At 56.4% G+C, this 17,413-nt stretch overlaps 1 protein-coding gene and 1 pseudogene across 1 annotated transcript; both read right to left on the reverse strand.

Moving 5' to 3' along the window:
• Positions 1–597: 597 nt before the first annotated feature.
• LOC135967601 (SH3 domain and tetratricopeptide repeat-containing protein 1-like) lies at positions 598–10,317 on the reverse strand. Its single transcript, XM_074018079.1, has 6 exons — positions 10,307–10,317; positions 9,442–9,601; positions 6,184–6,306; positions 5,321–5,477; positions 4,161–4,357; positions 598–998 (listed from the first exon to the last, which is right to left on the reverse strand). Exons 1-5 carry the CDS (start codon positions 10,315–10,317, stop codon positions 4,254–4,256), a joined length of 555 nt encoding a protein of 184 aa, XP_073874180.1. The 3' UTR covers positions 598–998; positions 4,161–4,253.
• Positions 10,318–10,793: 476 nt separating this feature from the next.
• On the reverse strand, positions 10,794–16,169 carry LOC141406900 (SH3 domain and tetratricopeptide repeat-containing protein 1-like; annotated as a pseudogene).
• Positions 16,170–17,413: the final 1,244 nt, after the last annotated feature.

The raw sequence follows: 17,413 nt of genomic DNA on the forward strand, positions 1-17,413 counted from the left end.
CCCGCAGGGCTGACCAGTGGCCAGAGGTGGGACTGGCCAGGCTCGGCCCAACCAAGTCTGGGAGCAAAGGACACTGAGTGATGGATCCCCGGGGCCACCCTCACTGGCCTTCGGCTCTCCTGACACCACGAGAGAGCTCCAGGAGCTGACCTTGGGTCCTAATGGGGGACACCTTCCTGGCTCCACGCTGGCAGGGTGGTGTGGTGGTCAGTGTACTGGGCTCTGCGTGTCCGCCCCTACCTGCTGTGTGACGGTGGGCCAGACACCTAACCTCTCTGTGCCTCTATTTCTTCAATGGCGAACAGGGACACTAGCAGCCCCCACATCCGCGCACAGTGGCCTGAAGGTTAAAGGCAAAGGCGGCACGAGACCTACAGCAAGAACTCTGAGCAGGGAGAGCAGGGAGCTGCCCAGAGTTCAATCACCATCTCTCCTTTGGCCGCCAAGAAAACCGAGGCTCATGGTGACCTGGCCCAGGTCTGTTGGACTCACGGTCCTTCTCATCCCCAAGATCAGAGGGCTGCCACCAGGGAAGGAGCTGTCCCCTAGACACAGCCCAGGAAGCACACAGGGAAGGATGCCATGGGGACTTCGGTATGTTTTTGCAAAAAAAAAAACATTTATTGCTATTTGAACCCTGCTTTTATGCTTCCATTACCCAGAAAACGAGCTACGGGAGACACCAGGAGAGGCAGGAGATCATCCTCCTTGCACAAAACCCACTCCCTCGGATACTGTCCTCAGCGAGGGTGGCTGGAGGCCAACCAGAGGGCCCACCCGCAGAGTGGCAGAGGAGGTAGGTTGACCCTGTGGACGCTGAGCTCTGTGGCGAAGGTCCTGGCCTTCTGGTAGAAGAAGAGCCACTTCTCGCAGTCCAGGAGGAAGTGGTGGGAGATGGTGGCCGGCCGCGTGTAGATCTTCAGCTGTGCCTTCTTGTTGCCCAGGTCCACGGCGGCTGCCAGTGCCAGCTGGTAGTACCCGGCTACATCAAACGGATCCTGAAGGGGACAGGTCATGGTCAGCAAAAGGGGGACTCGGAGCCCGTCTTCCCAGAGGCCGTTCCTGTCTCCAGGTCATTCCACATGTCCATCCGATGCTGGCTCACCCCATGAGCCCCGAAGCCTGTGACACTGCTGTGGTCTCAGCTGCAGGAGGTGGGGACGACCCTGACACCCCTGGAAGCCTTCCTGACTGTCCCTACGCCCCACTCACCCCAAGCCTCCTGCCCCAGTGCCACCCTCTCTGCAGGCAGTGGCTGCTTTCCCCATGGGCTGAGGCCAGGGCAGATCCTGCCTGCTCTGAGAGTTCCATGCAGGACCCGTGGCTCCAAGCCACAGCAGGGCCACTGCGTTGAGTGACCCAGGCTCCCCTCTGGCCCCTGTCCATGCTGACCATTTCCAGGCCCTCCACTGGCCAGGCCAGGTACAAAACCATGTCACAGGTGTCCTCTCTGGCAATGTTCCCTGAAATATTGACGGAGTGTGACTCCCCAGACATCCACTCCCAATTTCAATGCGTCTTTGGCTCAAACTCACCATCCCTGGGTTGGGATGCCGCCTCCCAGACCTCCTCCTTGACCCTCCCATCCCCCACCCGGCTTCTCCCCAGGAACCTCCTCCACATAGCGGTCACCCAAGGGACCTCTCTTAGACCCAGGCCTGGCCTGTCCCTCTTTACCATCTCAAGATGGCTCCCAGGGCCAATGACAAAGCCCAAGATGCAGCAGTCCATTCCCTCACTGCCCCACCCCACACACGGAGCAGGGGCATGAGAAGGCCCCGAGTCACCGCCACCGCTCATCCAATGCCCCCCGGCCCAGCCGAACACTGGACTCTGTGCTGGGTGCATGGTTGAGCCTAACGTCCTTGCTTCCAGTCTGAGGGACCCGGGAGTGAACACTGACCACACAGGGTGGCCCGGGCTGTGGCAGAGGGAAGCCCAGGAGGCCCCAGACTCAGCCGGGTGTGGAAGGCAAAGGCTTCCTGAAGGGGTGGGGGCTTCCCAACTAAACAGGAAGGAGCCAGCCAATGCATATGTCTCTGCGTGTGCCTGTGCATGTGAATGTGTGTGTTTGTGTTCCTGTGCGTGCATGTCCCTGTGTGTGTGCCTGTGTGCATGCCTCTGTGTGCACGTCTGTGTGTGCGCGCCTGTGTGTGCGTGTGCCTCTGCGCATTTGCGTGTGCGTTTCCATGTGCCTGTAGTGAGTGACAGCCTGAGCCAGTAAACACCTAATCCACTCTATTCCAGGGCTCACTCTCATGTGTAGACTAAAGGGGACCCCATTTTAGAGGCAATTGGCAAAGATGCCCATTTACCCCTGCTTCTCTGCCAGCCTTCCAGGTCCCATCCAGCCCGGCTTCTTCTCCCACTCCTCTGGGCCCTGGGTCCAGAGCCTCCTATACATGGAGGAGGGTGTAGCCTTGGAAAGACAGCCGCCCTTGGGGAATTCCAAGGGGGCCTCCCTGTGGGAAGCTGGCCTGTGCTGACAGCATAGTCACGATGAGGCCCAGAGGGCTGTGCATGGGAAGGAGGACTGTGCATGGGAAGGAGGGCTGTGCATGGGAAGGAGGACTGTGCACGGGAAGGAGGACTGTGCATGGGAAGGAGGACTGTGCACGGGAAGGAGGACTGTGCACGGGAAGGAGGGCTGTGCACGGGAAGGAGGACTGTGCATGGGAAGGAGGACTGTGCATGGGAAGCAGGGCTGTGCACGGGAAGGAGGGCTGTGCACGGGAAGGAGGGCTGTGCATGGGAAGGAGGGCTGTGCATGGGAAGGAGGGCTGTGCATGGGAAGCAGGGCTGTGCACGGGAAGGAGGGCTGTGCATGGGAAGGAGGGCTGTGCATGGGAAGGACTGTGCATGGGAAGGAGGGGTGTGCATGGGAAGGAGGACTGTGCATGGGAAGGAGGACTGTGCATGGGAAGGAGGACTGTGCATGGGAAGGAGGTGAAGGAGGCCTCTGCCCCTCGACCCCAACCGTGGACTTTGGCCTCTCGGGTACTATTTGGCGCTTTCCTTTCTCCTGGACAGGCGGAGTGGGCGGCAGGCTTGACCAAGAGAGATAAAGGCCGCTTCTGGGAGGCCCGTCCCCCTGGGTCCCAGGCGTGCCCCTGAGCGGTGAGCAGCGTCCCCCTGGGCCTGACACTTGGCACCTCCCTGTCTGGCTGGGACTTGGGAGGCCACAGAAACCAAGTCTGACCACCAGGTGTCGCCAGTACTGGGCGGGGACCTCCCGGGCAGCCCCAGGCCTGCGGTGGGGTATACGGGGCAGGGTCTTAGGGCTGCCCCAACTCCTCATGTTGTTCTAAGGCCCCCAAGATCTCGGCCCCTGGACTGGAGTGCCCTGGCCCCTCAGCCCGTAAGGAGCACTGACACGAGGCTGGTGTGATGCTAAGGAGGGACGGTGCCCGCTGGGCAGATGGGTGGAGACACCACAGGTCTCAGTCTGCCAATCCCAGCTCTCCACCCCTGCAGGGCTGGGGGCAGAGGGAGCACAGCACCTCCCCTCGAGACACACCCGACCTAACAAGGCCTCAGCCTGGCTGTATGGGGCCCCGCCCCACTGCACCTGCCCTGAGCTGGGGTTTCCCTGTCTGTGAACCCAGTGGTAAGACACTGGTCCCACCCCACGCTTCCTGGGTGATGTGAAGATTCAAGGTGTCTTGGGACTCCAGGAAGGAGTTGCTCAGTGCAGGCTGGCACCCTGGGCAGGCTTCCTAGAGGAGGCGCCAAGATTTGGGTTGGATCTTGCAACGTGGATTCAATGTGAGGATGATGCCGTCCTCTGAAATGTCACTCTCCCGACCCTGTTTTCTTTGTTAAATGCACCTTGACACTTGACTGTCAAGACTCAGCTTTGGTGTCACCTCCTCCAGGAGGGCCCCCTGACTACAATCCCCCTTCTTTACCCAGAGGCCACCATTGCCCACTCATGTGTCAGCCTCCCTGGCTGAGACTGAGTTCTTGAGGGTGGGGCCTGGCCATCTGGGGAGCTGGGTTTTACCTGCTAACATTGCCGGCTCCTCCAGCTGGGTGTAGAGCTCCAGGGAGGCCGCTGGGCCATTCCTAAGAAAGGCTGGAACCCAGGCCTCTGGGGTCCGGGTGGAGATCCCACTCCAAGGGGGCCAGGAACACCCCGAGCCCTGACCCTCCCCACCCACCTTCAGGTCGTAGATGATGATGTCACCGAGCACCAGGTACACCTTCACGTAGTAGAGGGTGTCCTCGTCGAACTCCAGCGGCGAGTTGCAGAGCTAAACGGCCTTGAGGTAGAAGTGCTCCGCCAGCTTGCCATGGCCCAGCCGGTGGTGCAGGGCGGCCAGCCGGTGGTAGGCCACGCGCTCGTTCAGCCGGTCCCCTGGGGTGCAGGCCAAAGGGGCAGGTGTGAGGATGTGGCTCCCTGGGGCAGGGAGGGAACATGCCCCTCAGGAGCAGGTATACAGACCCCAGACAGCACACCTGGCTTGTCTCCTGGCACCTGTGGTCACCTGGGCAGCTCTGGCCATTCCCTTCCAGGTTCCCAGACTCACTTTCCCATCTGCAAAGCAGAACTAATAAGGCCTGCTACTGTCTACTGAGAGGCTTTGGCAAAGTCGGACTTGGATGGCCCAGTTCTGTGCCTACATATAGCCACCTGCCTTTGCTCACTGGTTTTAACCAGGGGAGCCCAAAAGCCATGCAGTGCAGGTGCTCCCGGGCTCCCCGGCTCCAGGCAACCCACAGACGTGACATCCGACTCCTCCTGGGTGTGTCATGATCAGAGCCCCCTACCTTGGGGAGTCAGCTGCACACCTACTGTGTACTGGGCTACGGGGCACAAGGCGCTGGGACATGTGGCCTGCCTAGGGTTCCCTGTCTCTGGAGGGGGACAGACGACCCTGGCACAGCACCAGGGGATGCACGGCCTTAAGGGGCAGACTGCTGGAAGGGGAACTGGGATTTTATCAGCCAGAGAGCCATGTGGTTGATGAGGGTGGGAAGGGCATAAGAGAAAGGGAATGTGCCACTCAGCCTGGCACATACAGGGACCAACGAGATGCCTGGGATGTCTGGAAGGCAGAGGGCACACTGGGTGGCCCTTGTGGTCAGCAGCGGGAACAGGCAGAGGAAGCAGAGCTCAGTCAGGCAGGGAGCTGTGCACTGCGTGAGAGACCCCGGGCTGTGCCCCACAGCCGGACGGGGAAGCCAGTTGGGCAGAGCTGCCTGCCTGGACAGGAGACCAGGAAAATCCAGCAGCTGTTTCAGCTCCTGGCCTGCAGACCTGGAGGCTGGGCTCTGGCAAAGTGTGGGTCCTGGCAGGGCGGAGGCTCAGGGGACTTACCCAGAGTGATGCTGAGTGCTAGGACCATGTGGGCAACCTCCAAGTCCTCCTGGGACTCCTCCAGTGTGGCCAGCAGTGACACCAGTTTGTGGCACAGCTGTAGCTGCAGCTCCACCTTGCGGTTGCCCATAGTCACTGCCAGGGGCAGGGCCCGGTCCTACCACACAGGCAGGTGGGGTCAGGTTTCCCGCAGCACCCACCTTGCCCAGCGCCCTCCTCAGAGCTCAAACACGTGCTTGGAGCTTCGCACACACCAGCTACCCCTGCACCTCGACACAGCTCTGTGCTCTGGGATAACACACAGTTCAGACACCCAAGTTGGGGGCTGAAGAGTCACCTGAGGCCCATTCAGCTACACCCGACAGCCTCAGACCAGCCTCTCCCACCTGGGCACCGGGGGTCTGACTGGGGGGAGCCAGCACTCCTCTCTGCTCTAAAAACCCCACATTGATCTGTGCCCGGGGCTGAGCCACACCGTGAGCTCAGAAGAAGGGAGAAGCCATCCCACTTCGGTGTGCATGCAGACCTGGGCCTCCCACTGATACGCTGTGTGTCCTTTGACATGTCCCTGTGCCTCTCTGAGCCTCAGTTTCCTCATCTGGAAGATGGGGACAGGACTTCCCACTCATGGTTGCTTGAGGTTATCAGGTACAAGGGTAGAGCCATTGTCACGTCCAGGCCCCGAGCGTTTGTCCCAGGCAGGAGCATGGTCAATATCATTCCCGGTGAGACCACTTGGAAACTAATCATGTGCATGGGTGGCCCTGCCTCCATCTGGGAGGCCTCTACCCTGCCACACCTGTGCCTCAGCCCTCCAGGTGCCCCACTGAGGCCCACCCACATCAGCCCACAGGCCAGCTCACCCGGTAGAAGGACATGCCTTCCTCCCTCTCCCAGGCCCCATTGAAGAAGATGTCTCCAGCTGCCTCAAACAGCTCCAGCCCCAGGTTGGGGTCGCCTGTGTACAGGGCCACATTCTGTGCCTCCTGAAAGGAGACAGAAGTTCCCTCAAGGCCCACACCTAGCGAGGTGGCTACGCGCACCTTTGCCAGGCTCCTTCCTCTCACACAGTACAGGTACACTTGAGCATTTTTCAGACCCTGTGCATTAGGGCTGCCCCCACCACTGGCATGAGGACAACGAACTGATGCTCCTGAGTGCCAGGAGGTGACTGAGCAGCTGCAGCCCAGAAGCCCGACACCTGTGAATCCTACCAACAGGGCTAGTCCTAGCCCACTCCCCCTGCACTCAAACCAGTCTCCGTGGCCCCTAGATTGCTGGGAGCCCAGCCCCTGGCTCTTTTCTGCGTTGCCACATCCCTGTCACATCAGCAGTGTTTGTGGGTGGGCCTGGTCCCCTCTTGGCCATGAGCTCTTCATCCCTCTCCTCAGCTCAAGGAAGTATACAGCAGGTGCTCAATAATGAAAGCTTCATCAGGCTCATGGGCTTCTCAATTTGTTCCAGATCACACTGTGTTTGGGAGAGCCTCTGAAAACAGCCACTATGATAGATTCATTTTATAAGGAGATGTGCCACATGTCGCTTGGAGCAAGTTCTTCTGTGTGTTAATTGAGTGGTCACATTATTTGAGCATGTGCTGTATACCAGCAGGTGCTGTGCACTGTGAGGGGCCGCGCCTCTGCCCTCAGGGAGAAGATGCTGGCCACCGGCGGAGGATGTGAGGGAAGCAGTTGGAGGGAGGGAAAAGGCACACAACAGGTGCTCAGCAGTGGCTTAGGAATGAGTGGATGGATGGATGAATGGATGAGGAGATGTAGACACATGGATGGATGGAAGGGTGTGTAGATAGATGAATGCTTGGATGGATGGATGGATGGATGGATGGACGGATGGATGGATGGATGGATGGGTGTGTGGATAGACGAATACTTGGATGGATGGATGGATGGATGGATGGATGGATGGATGGATGGATGGATGGATGGATGGATGGATGGGTGGGTGGGTGGGTGGGTGGAATGATGTGTGTATGTCTGTATGTATGTATGCGTGGGTAGATAATGTATGGATGGGTGGAGGGTAGATGATGTATGTACATGTGGATGGATAGATGGTGGATAGACGAATGTATGGATAAACAAATGGGCAGATAGATGTATGGAGGGATGGATTAATAGGTAGATTGGTGGGTAGACGGATGAATGATGGATGGATGAATGGACGAACAGGTGAATGGATGGATGGGTGAAAGGATGGATGATGGATGGATGGATGATGGATGGATGGATGGAGAAATGGATGGGTGAATGGATGGGTGGATGGATGATGGATGGGTGGATGAATGGATGGGTGGATGAATGGATGGATGATGGATGGATGGAAGGATGAAAAGGTGAATGGATGGATGATGGAAGTATGGATGGATGATGGATGGATGGATAAATGGATGGATGATGGATGATAGATGATGATTGATGGATGGAAGGATGAACAGGTGAATGGACGGATGATGGAAGGATCAATGAACGGATGGATGGATGAACAGATGAATGGATGGATAGACCGGTGAATGGGTGGATGATAAAAGGATGGATGAATGATGGATGGATGAATGGATAGATGGATGAATGATGGATGGATGGAAGGATGAACAGGAGGTGAGCGGATGAATGATGGAAGGAGGGATGGATGATGGATGAATGGATATATGGATGAATGGACAGATGGATGGATGGAAGGATGAACAGGAGGCAAGTGGATGGATGATGAAGTATGGATGATAGATGCATTCATAATGGATGAATTGATGGATGGATGGATGGATGGATGGAAGGATGGATGGATGATGGAAGGATGCATAGATGATGGAAGGATGAATGGATGGATGGATGTACAGATGAAAAAGTGAATGGATGGATACACGGGTGAATGGATGGATGATAAAAGGATGGATGAACGATGGATGGAAGAATGGACACGAATGGATGATGGATGCATGGATGGATAAATGGATGGATGGATAAATGGATGGATGGATAAATGGAAAGATGGATTGATGGAAGGATGAACAGATGAATGCATGGATGATGGAAGAATAGATGGATGGATGGATGAAAAGTGAATGGATGGATACATGGGTGAATGGATGGATGATAAAAAGATGAATGATGAATGAATAGATGGACAGGTGAATGGATGGATCATGGATGGATGGAAGATGGTTGGATGGATAGAAGGATGAACAGCTTAATGGATGGATAATGGAAAGATGGATGGAAAGATGGATGAAAGGATGGATGGATGGAAGGATGGAAGGATGGATGGATGAATGGATGGACGAACAGGTGAATGGATGGATGAAGAAGTAAATAGATTAATGAATGATGGATGGATGGATGGATGGATGGATGGATGGATGGATAGAAGGATGAACAGTTGGATCGATGATGGAAAGATAGATGGAAGGATGGATGGATGGATGAATAGGTGAATGGATGGATAAAAAGATGGATGGATGATGGATGATGGATGGATGGATGATGGATGGGTAGAAAGACGAACAGATGAATGGATGGATGATGGAAGGATGGATGGATGGATGGATGGATGGATGGATGGATGGACCCACAGGTGTAAGGGAAGATGATGGAAGAATGGATGGATGGATGGATGATGGATGGATGGAAGGATGAACAGGTGGATGGATGATGGATGGATGGATGGACAGATAGATGGATGATGGAGGGATGGATGGACGAAGGGATGGATGGATAGATGATGGATGGATGGACGGAAGGATGGATGATGGATGGATGGATGATGGATGGGTGAATGGAAGGACCCACAGGTGTATGGGAAGATGATGGAAGAATGGATGGATGGATGGTGGATGGATGGATGGAAGGATGAACAGGTAAATATATAGATGACGGAAGGATGAATGGATGGGTGGATGGACAGGTGAATGGATGGATAGACGGGTGAATAGATGGATGATAAAAGGATGGATGAATGATGGATGGATGAAAGGACAGATGGATGGATGATGGATGGATGGATGGAAGGATGAACAGGTAAATAGATGATGGAAGGATGAATGGATGGGTGGATGGACAGAGAGTGAACAGCACAGGGGTCGTCCTGCATCCCTTGCCACTCACCTGGATGTACAGTTCCACCAGCTCGCTCTGTCGCAGGATGTAATAGATCTTCCCTGCTTGCAGCCAGGCATGTGCCTCCTTCTCTTTCTTCTGGAGGTCAATGAAAATTCCCAGACTTCGTTTGGTGTAGTCCAGAGAGGATTTGTAGGCCCTGGAATCACTGGAATCAGACACAGGTGTCAGAACAAGGGCTCTCATCCTCCTGGAACCAGTCTGCCTCCTCTCGTGGGTCTGGTGACAGATGAATCTGGAATGTGGGGACTGGGAACGGCCCTCTTGTGTGTGCAGTGTTCTGCCCTTCCCAGGCTGCTGGGAGGGCCAGGGTGAACACACACGGCATGGAAAAGATGAAGGACATCCTTCTGAGGGAATCGAGCATCATGCTGCCCTGTGGCAGGAGGAATGTGCTAGTCCATCTCCCCTGCCTCCCAGACATGGCCTGTGTCTTCTCCAGATGCACCAAGAGCCGTTAGTGTTCAGAGGCTATCTAGGCCGATGGTTCTCAAGGTGTGCAGGCATCACAGTCACCCGGAGGCCTGTCCTTATAGCTTGCTGGCCCTGCCCCCAGAGCTTCTGGCTCCACAGGCCTGGGGCAGGCCCTAGAACTCCCACTTGCCACAGGCTCCTAGGTGACATGGATGCTGCTCTGCTGGTCCAGGGACTACACTTTGAGAAGCATGGCTCTAGCACACTGGCCCATTTTCCTTCTGTGAACCTGAGGCCAAGACTGGAGCCAGTCTCCCGGGTCCCCATGGAATCTGGCCCCTTCCCTGCTCTCTCAGTAAGTCTAACACTTGAGGGGCTGTGACTGCAGCAATGTCACCAGGCCCTGTGGGTGGGGTGGCCAGGGCCATGGTTACCCCACCAGGTCAGCATGCTAGGGGGAAGCCGAGTGGGCCACATATGGGACGTGAGACCTTGAAACCCTGCCCCGGGGAAGCAGGTGACACAATTGGCTCTGTCTTCTGTGGGAGAGAAGCCACAGGTGGCTGCTGTGGTCACATTTAAGGGGACAGATGAAGGCCAGGAGTCAAGACTCAGGGCAGGCAGAGGTCAGATGACAAAGGCCACCATAGTAGGAAGAACAGCCCAGAGTGCACGTACTGCCTCTGCTGGGGTTGAGATGACCTTTGACCCAACAAGGGAGACTCAAGCTGGGACTCACAAGCCAGCAGCAGCCCTGGGACGACCCCAGACCCACCAGCTCAAAGCATCTGATGCCAAGGAACCAAATGATCCAAAGGAAAGGGGCTGAGGAGGCCCTGGGCCAGCTTCCCTGTGCCCCCCTCCCTGCCACCCCAACCCCCTTGCTCCCCTCCACACCCCCACCACTGCAAAGCCAGTCCTCACCACTAGGTGCCCAGGGACAGGTAGAGCTGACTGGTGGTCTCCAGGAGCTGCTCTCTCCAGCACCTGGTCGGCCACCTCGCGGGCAAGGGAGAGGTGGAACTCGTGGTAGATGACACACTGGGTCTCGCTGGGCATGACGACGCTGTAGAAGTAGCACAGCCGCTGGACGGCCCGCAGCTGGCCTGGGCAGAAGACAAAATGGAAGACGTCAGCCTCCCAGCATCGAAGTGAGGCTGGCTGGGTTCAGAGGCCCCTGCTCTGTGCTTGTCTCTTTCACACCTCTGTGAACCTGGGCCCCATAGGCGGGGAGCCTGGGCTCAGACAGGCCATGCACCTGTGCAAGGGCAGGCGCCGAGCACACCGTGACATGGGCACAGCTTGGTGCACATGCTCATGGTACAGGCCGGCCTTCTTTACAACTCCCAGGGCCGAGGTCCTGGCCAGGCTCGGCCCCTGCACCAGGCCATCTATTTCTGCTTCACAAAGCCCCTCTGGCCAGGACCAGGACCACCTTCAGCCTGAGATGATGAGACCAGGGACACAAGTAGCCCCTGTCGCAGATGGAACCCTGAGAGAGCAAAGCCAAGCATCACGTCTGCCGCACACGGCATCATGTTGGGGGAATGGGGTTCAAAGCCGGCCCCTGGCATTTCCACACATGCTTCTCTCATGCAACAAGGCTCCAAACCCACAGGCTCACTGGCCTCTCCCAAAGCCAGGGCGCTGGGAACGGTGGAAAGCTTCTGATTTTCTAGTGTCAGAAACATTCCGAAGATTAACAAAGGAAACCAGGTACGCCGAATGGACATCTGTCACACACGCCCCCCAACAACAGTTGAATACACAGTCCTCTTGAGCGCCCATGGGACATTCCCCATGACAGACCATGTGCCAGGCCACAAAATGAGCCTCAGTGAAGGGAGAAGGACTGAGACCAAAGCAGAGGTGTTCTTCAGCTGTACTGGCACGAAACTGGAAATCGACAGTGAAGGAAACGTGGGAAATTCAAAAATATGTGAAAACTACACACTCCTAAACAACCAGTGAGTCAAAGAAGAGACCATCAGGGAAACTGAAAATTAATTTGAAAAGAATACAAACAAATGCACAGCCCGGGCCAGCACGGTGGCTCACACCTCTCATCCCAGCACTGTGGGAGGCCGAGGCGGGAGGATCGCTTGAGTCCAGGAGTTTGAGATCAGCCTGGGAAACATGGTGAAATCCTGTCTCTATAAAAAAAAAAATACAAAAATTAGCCGGGTGTGGCGGTGCACATCTGTAATTCCAGCTACTCAGGAGGCTGAGGCATGAGAATGACTTGAACCTGGGTAGAAGTTGCAGTGAGCCAAGATTGCACCACTGCACCCCAGCCTGGGCAATAGAGCAAAACTTTAAAAAAAAAAAAAAAAGCACAGTGTATCAAAAACACCAAGATGTAGCTAAGGCAGTGCTGAAAGGGAAATTTATAACTGTAAATGTCTACATTCAAAGAAAGAAGAAAAATCTCAAATCAAAAGCCTAACTTTCCACCTTGAGAAACTAGAAAATGAACTAAACCCAAAGTGAATAAAAGGAAGAACATAATAAACGTGAGAGTGGAAATGGGAAGTAAAAATACAGAGAATGGAAAAACAAAAGAGATAATCAACAGAACCAAAAGTGGGTTTTTTGAAAATAATAACAAAATTGACAAATCTTTCACCAGACTGACCAAGAAAACAAAGATGGGGCACAAACGACTAAAATCAGAGACTGAGCACCATGGCTCACGCCTGTCATCCCAGCACTTTGTGAGGCCGAGGGGGAAGGATCACTGAGGCCAGCATTCAAGACCCCCCTGGGAGAACATGATGAGACCCCATCTCTAATAAAAATAAACAAACAATTACAAACCCAAGTTTCTAAAATCAGAAATGAAAGAGGAAACATGATTGCCGACCTGGCAGAAATAAAAGGATTCCATGAAAACACTACGAACAATTGTAAACCAACAAACCAGACCATCTAGACACAACAGCCAAACTCTTAGAAGGACACAAACTACCGAAAGTGACTCAAAAATGACCCCAAGGAAGCATGTGGGGTATCAGCCCCGCCCTCGGTCTCCCCGACCGTTCAGCTCAGGGTGGGGAGACAGGGAAGCATGATCCCCGTTCCCTGGCCTGCATTTCCAAGTCTGAATCCCCCAGCACCCAGGGGAGGGCCTCGTAGGAGGAGGTACCACAGGCTATTGTGCCAGGAGCCACCGGAGGCTGCAGTGGGGGCTGCGGCGCTGGGTTCCTGGAGGGTCTCCTTCCAGTCAGAGAATGTCCCTGGGGACGAAGCCTGGGTCTGAACCCCCCAACCCTCCTTGGGCAGATGTGTGGGACCGGGGCCCCTTCACACGGTCCTTTCCAAAATCTCATCACTCCTAGGGCCAGGAGTGGGTGCCAGGCCTGTGCTGGGAAATGAGCAGATTCAGATTTGGGCACAGCCCCTGCAGCTCTGGTCCAGGCCACAAGAGGCACCTCTGAGTGGTCTCACTATGCCATGACAAAGCACTGCAAGGCAGACGGGACTCAGCAGTATCCCTTGTCTCAGCCATTTCCCTGCACTCAACTTCCTCATCTATTCTCTGTGGCCTAGATTTCGGACAGCCCTGCCCACCTACTGTCCGTTCACTGCTCGGTCTGCAGTGACTGTTCGATAGCACTCCGTGGCTCCCCAGTGCTCTTGGGGAAAAGGCCAAGCCACAGCCTGAGGCCCCAGGCCCTGCTTAGCTCTCCAGAAGAGCTTCTCACCATCCAGCACCCAACCCACCCCCTCCCAAATCTGCACCTCCCTGCATAAGCCCTGTTCACTCACCCCAGCTCACACTCCCGCTCACTCACCCCCCACTCACACCCCACTCATCCCCACTCACACTCCCGCTCACTCACCCCCACTCACACCACACTCATCCCCACTCACACTCCCACTCACACTCCCGCTCACTCACCACCACTCACACCCCACCCATCCTCGCTGACTCACCCCCACTCTCTCACCCCTGGGCCTTCACACAGGCTACACCATCAGCCCCTCATCCACACCTATTACTTGACTAAATCCTCTCAACCCTCTGGGCCCAGACTAAAGAGGCTTCCCTAACCCGGGGCCAAGTGCTGCTCCGCCATCACGCCACTCACCCTTTTGTGGCTTCTCTGGCCTGAAGCTCACATTCCCACGCTCAGCACCTCCCTCCCGAGGACCCCACAAGCCCCTTTTGTGGGTGGGGCCTGGCACACTCAGCACGAGCTGCTTTTGCGTGAACTGTTCTGTGGCTTTGGGCAATCACCCGCCCCTGTGTCCTCTGTGAAGTGGGATGACCGGTGCACAGGGTTCCCGAGATACCAAGCAAACACAGGCACAAGAACTGGCGTTCAGGGCCTGGCTCATGGAGGGGCCCCAAGTCCCAGCTCAGCACAACATGCCTTGATCCCAGGGTTATGTCTAGGGATTCCCAGCACGCAGGACTTTCCGTGCTCAAGGCAGGATGGTCCCTGGGCAAACCAGGAAGAGCTGCCTGCCTCAGTAGGGCAGAGGGCCTGGCCCTGCATGGGAACGGCCTGTCTCCAGGGCGTTTGCCAACATCTGCTGCTGGCCATGACTCAGCGCTTTCGATGGTGGAAAAACCACCACTTGTTTCCGAATCACAAACCCCAGGTGTGCCCTGACCCAAGTGGCCCCAGAAGGCTCACAGGAGGAACTGGGGCACTCACTCTCCACGTGGTCCATCTCCAGGGCCACCAGAAGGACCCACTCGTAGTAGCCCTTGCACTGCTGGGCCGGGCCCTGGCGGGTGAAGAGGTAGCCCAGGAGTATGTGGGTGAAGTCCCGGCCACACTCCCCACAGGGAAGCCTCGAGAACAGACGTACAGCCTCCAGGAGGTAGTGCTGGGCCAGCTGGTCCCAAAGTTGGCCAGCAACACTGCCTGGTTCCTCCGCTGGCCCAGGTCCCAAGCCACCCGTAGGGCGTGGTAGTAGCCCTTGGCTGCCTGCCTCGTCTGTCCCGTCCTCTTCAGAGCCACGGCCACCAATGTTGGCAATCACACCCTCCTGGTCCTCGCTGACCACCACTGCATCCTGGACAGACTGCAGGATGTTCAGGGCCACCAGGCTCTGCCTATGAAGCACATGCAGCCAGGCCAAGGCCACCAGGGGGTCCACGATGGCACGGACTCCGGCAACAGCACTGGCTTCCACCGCCTGCGTCATGAAGGTGATGGCTGGGCCATGGTAGCCATGGTGGCTGTACGGCTGGGCCAGGCTGGCCTGGAGAAGGCCGCGCAGCGCCTGGCCTGTGCCCGGGGTTAGGGAGGCCAGCGCTCGCCTGAGGTAGTGGGAAGTCTGGGTGGGGAGGTTCTGGGGCTGGAGGGCGTTCTGGAGCACCAGGTTCACGTTCCTCAGCGAACCAGCCAGCGAGTCCCGTGTCCTCAATGAGGCCACCTTGACACAGCTCAGCACCAGGTGGGGCAGGCACTCGCGGCTGTAGATGTCAGCCAGGAGTAGGCAGCAGTCTGAGAGCCACGCAGCGTCTGGGGCTCCCGATTCCCTGTGCAAAAACAACAGCTGCTCTAGGAAGGGCAGGGCCTCCTCAGGCTGCTTGAGGTGCACGTGGTGCCTGGCCAGCAAGAAGCAGGCCCGGGCCTAGGCCTGCTGGCTCTGGCCACCCACCGCCCACTGCAGCACCAGCTGCAGGAGCTCCCCGTCCGCCGCGGTGCTGCAGATGTGGCCAGGCGTCCCCAGGGGCAGGGCCATGGCTCTGGGAACCACCTGTGTACACTTCTCCCGGTTCTGCTTCCAGTAAATGCTGGCCAGGTTGGCGTACACAGCCACCGCCAGGAACAGGTCCCCGAAGCTGCCCTCCAGGGCCCCCAGTGTTTCCTCCAAGTACACCCGGGCCTGGGACAGCTTGAGCCTCCTGCTGCACAGCCGCCCCAGGAGGAAGCAGAGCCTGGCCAGGGCCATGAGGAGGCCACTTTTCTTGGCCGCCCCCAGGCCTGTGCCAGGCGCCCAGTCAGCTCCTACTCGTCGCTAAAGCTGCTGAACATGCTGCTCAGCCATGGCAGCGCCAGGTTGTACAGGCCACAGAAGCTGGCCTTGAATCCAGAGGTGTTCAGGAACAGCAGCAGTGAGCTCATGACCTCTGGATCCTCCCAGTTGTCCTCAGCTTCCAAGCAGAAGGAGGGCTCCTCGGGGTCCTGCAAGCTCACGTTGCTGGATGCTACACAGAGACCCCAGGACGCTGGCTCCTGGGGGCAGCCTGGGCAGGTCTTGCATTGTTCCAGAACATTCTTCACCTTCGGCAGGGTCTCCTGTGGCTCCAGGCCCAGGCAAGGTGGAGGTATTTCTGCAAGTCACAAAAACACCTAGACAGATTAGAGTCCAACAGTGAGTCCTTGGTCCACTTGGGGCAGGATCCCCGCATCCCCGTCCTCTGTGTCCCTGGCGCAGCTTGCCATGAGCCCTTGAGAATTATGCGCAATGCAAACCCGGGGTCTGGAGCACGTACGATCTCCGGGGACACAGAGAACACGCAGGCCCGTGGCCCGACTCTCCTACAAAATCACCCTCCTGTCCTGCTTTGTCGCCACCTCACAGCATGGTTTTAGGAGACTATGTCAGCTCAGTGATCCCTCAGAGATGCCTTTCCCTTTAGATAGAATCAAAGCCTTCTAACTGGACCCATGTATATGCAGCACTACAACTACAAATTTAACTTTTGTCAGCATATTGGGCCCCCCGGTGGGGTACAGGAATCCATGAAATCCTCAACAGCCAATCAGAGCTATTGATCAGCTCAAAAGCTGCTATGCAAAATTGGTAAAGCCACCGACGTACAGGACAGGGGTGTTGTACCCATGTACCCAGCTCCGTGCAGGGAAACGGACCATCCCTGCAGGAAGGATGGGAAAGCTTCCAGGCCCCTGTGGCCACCTTCACCTTGGATGGTCTGAAAACCTGAAGCCCTCGGTTCCTAACAAAGGCCAGCCTGCTCAAGCAACCCACTGGTGCCTGCTGGCTTTGGTGGATTCCTAGCCAAAGCCCCCTCCCAGAGGTGAGCAAACAAGCGCATTTCCTGTTGGAAAACCTGGGATGAAAGGAGGCATTACTGGGAAGGAAAAAACCTAGATTTAAACAGACCCTCTGTTTCAAGCTCACATGCAAAAAATATTTTCAATACAAACTGCCTCCTTATTCATCTGTAAAGCCTTGGCATTAAAAAAAAAATAAATATGATTTAGAGGCAAATGTGACTTGACTACACTAGATGAGCTAAGAAATCTCCCCCACCCGGCAGAGGCCCACAGCCCCTCCCAGCCACTACCCTGGCCTCCGGGGCAGCTACAGAGCCACGTGCCTTTGCTCCAGAGACTTTGGCAGAGGGTGGAACCACCCCCTCCCCGAGGCAAACATACAACAGCCTTCCATTCCCCACTGGCTTCCCGGGCCTCCTGTGGGACCTTGTGCCTGCATCCCGAATGTACTGGGATGGATCCCATTCCCAGGGAACTTCCAAGGGCCCTTGGTGCATTCACATCACCACGCTGTCCACATGCGGGCCCTGTGTGAGGGGAAGCGACAGAGCCGCAGAGGGGAG

Source organism: Macaca fascicularis, chromosome 15, assembly GCF_037993035.2.
Source record: "Macaca fascicularis isolate 582-1 chromosome 15, T2T-MFA8v1.1".
Lineage (NCBI taxonomy): Eukaryota > Metazoa > Chordata > Mammalia > Primates > Cercopithecidae > Macaca > Macaca fascicularis.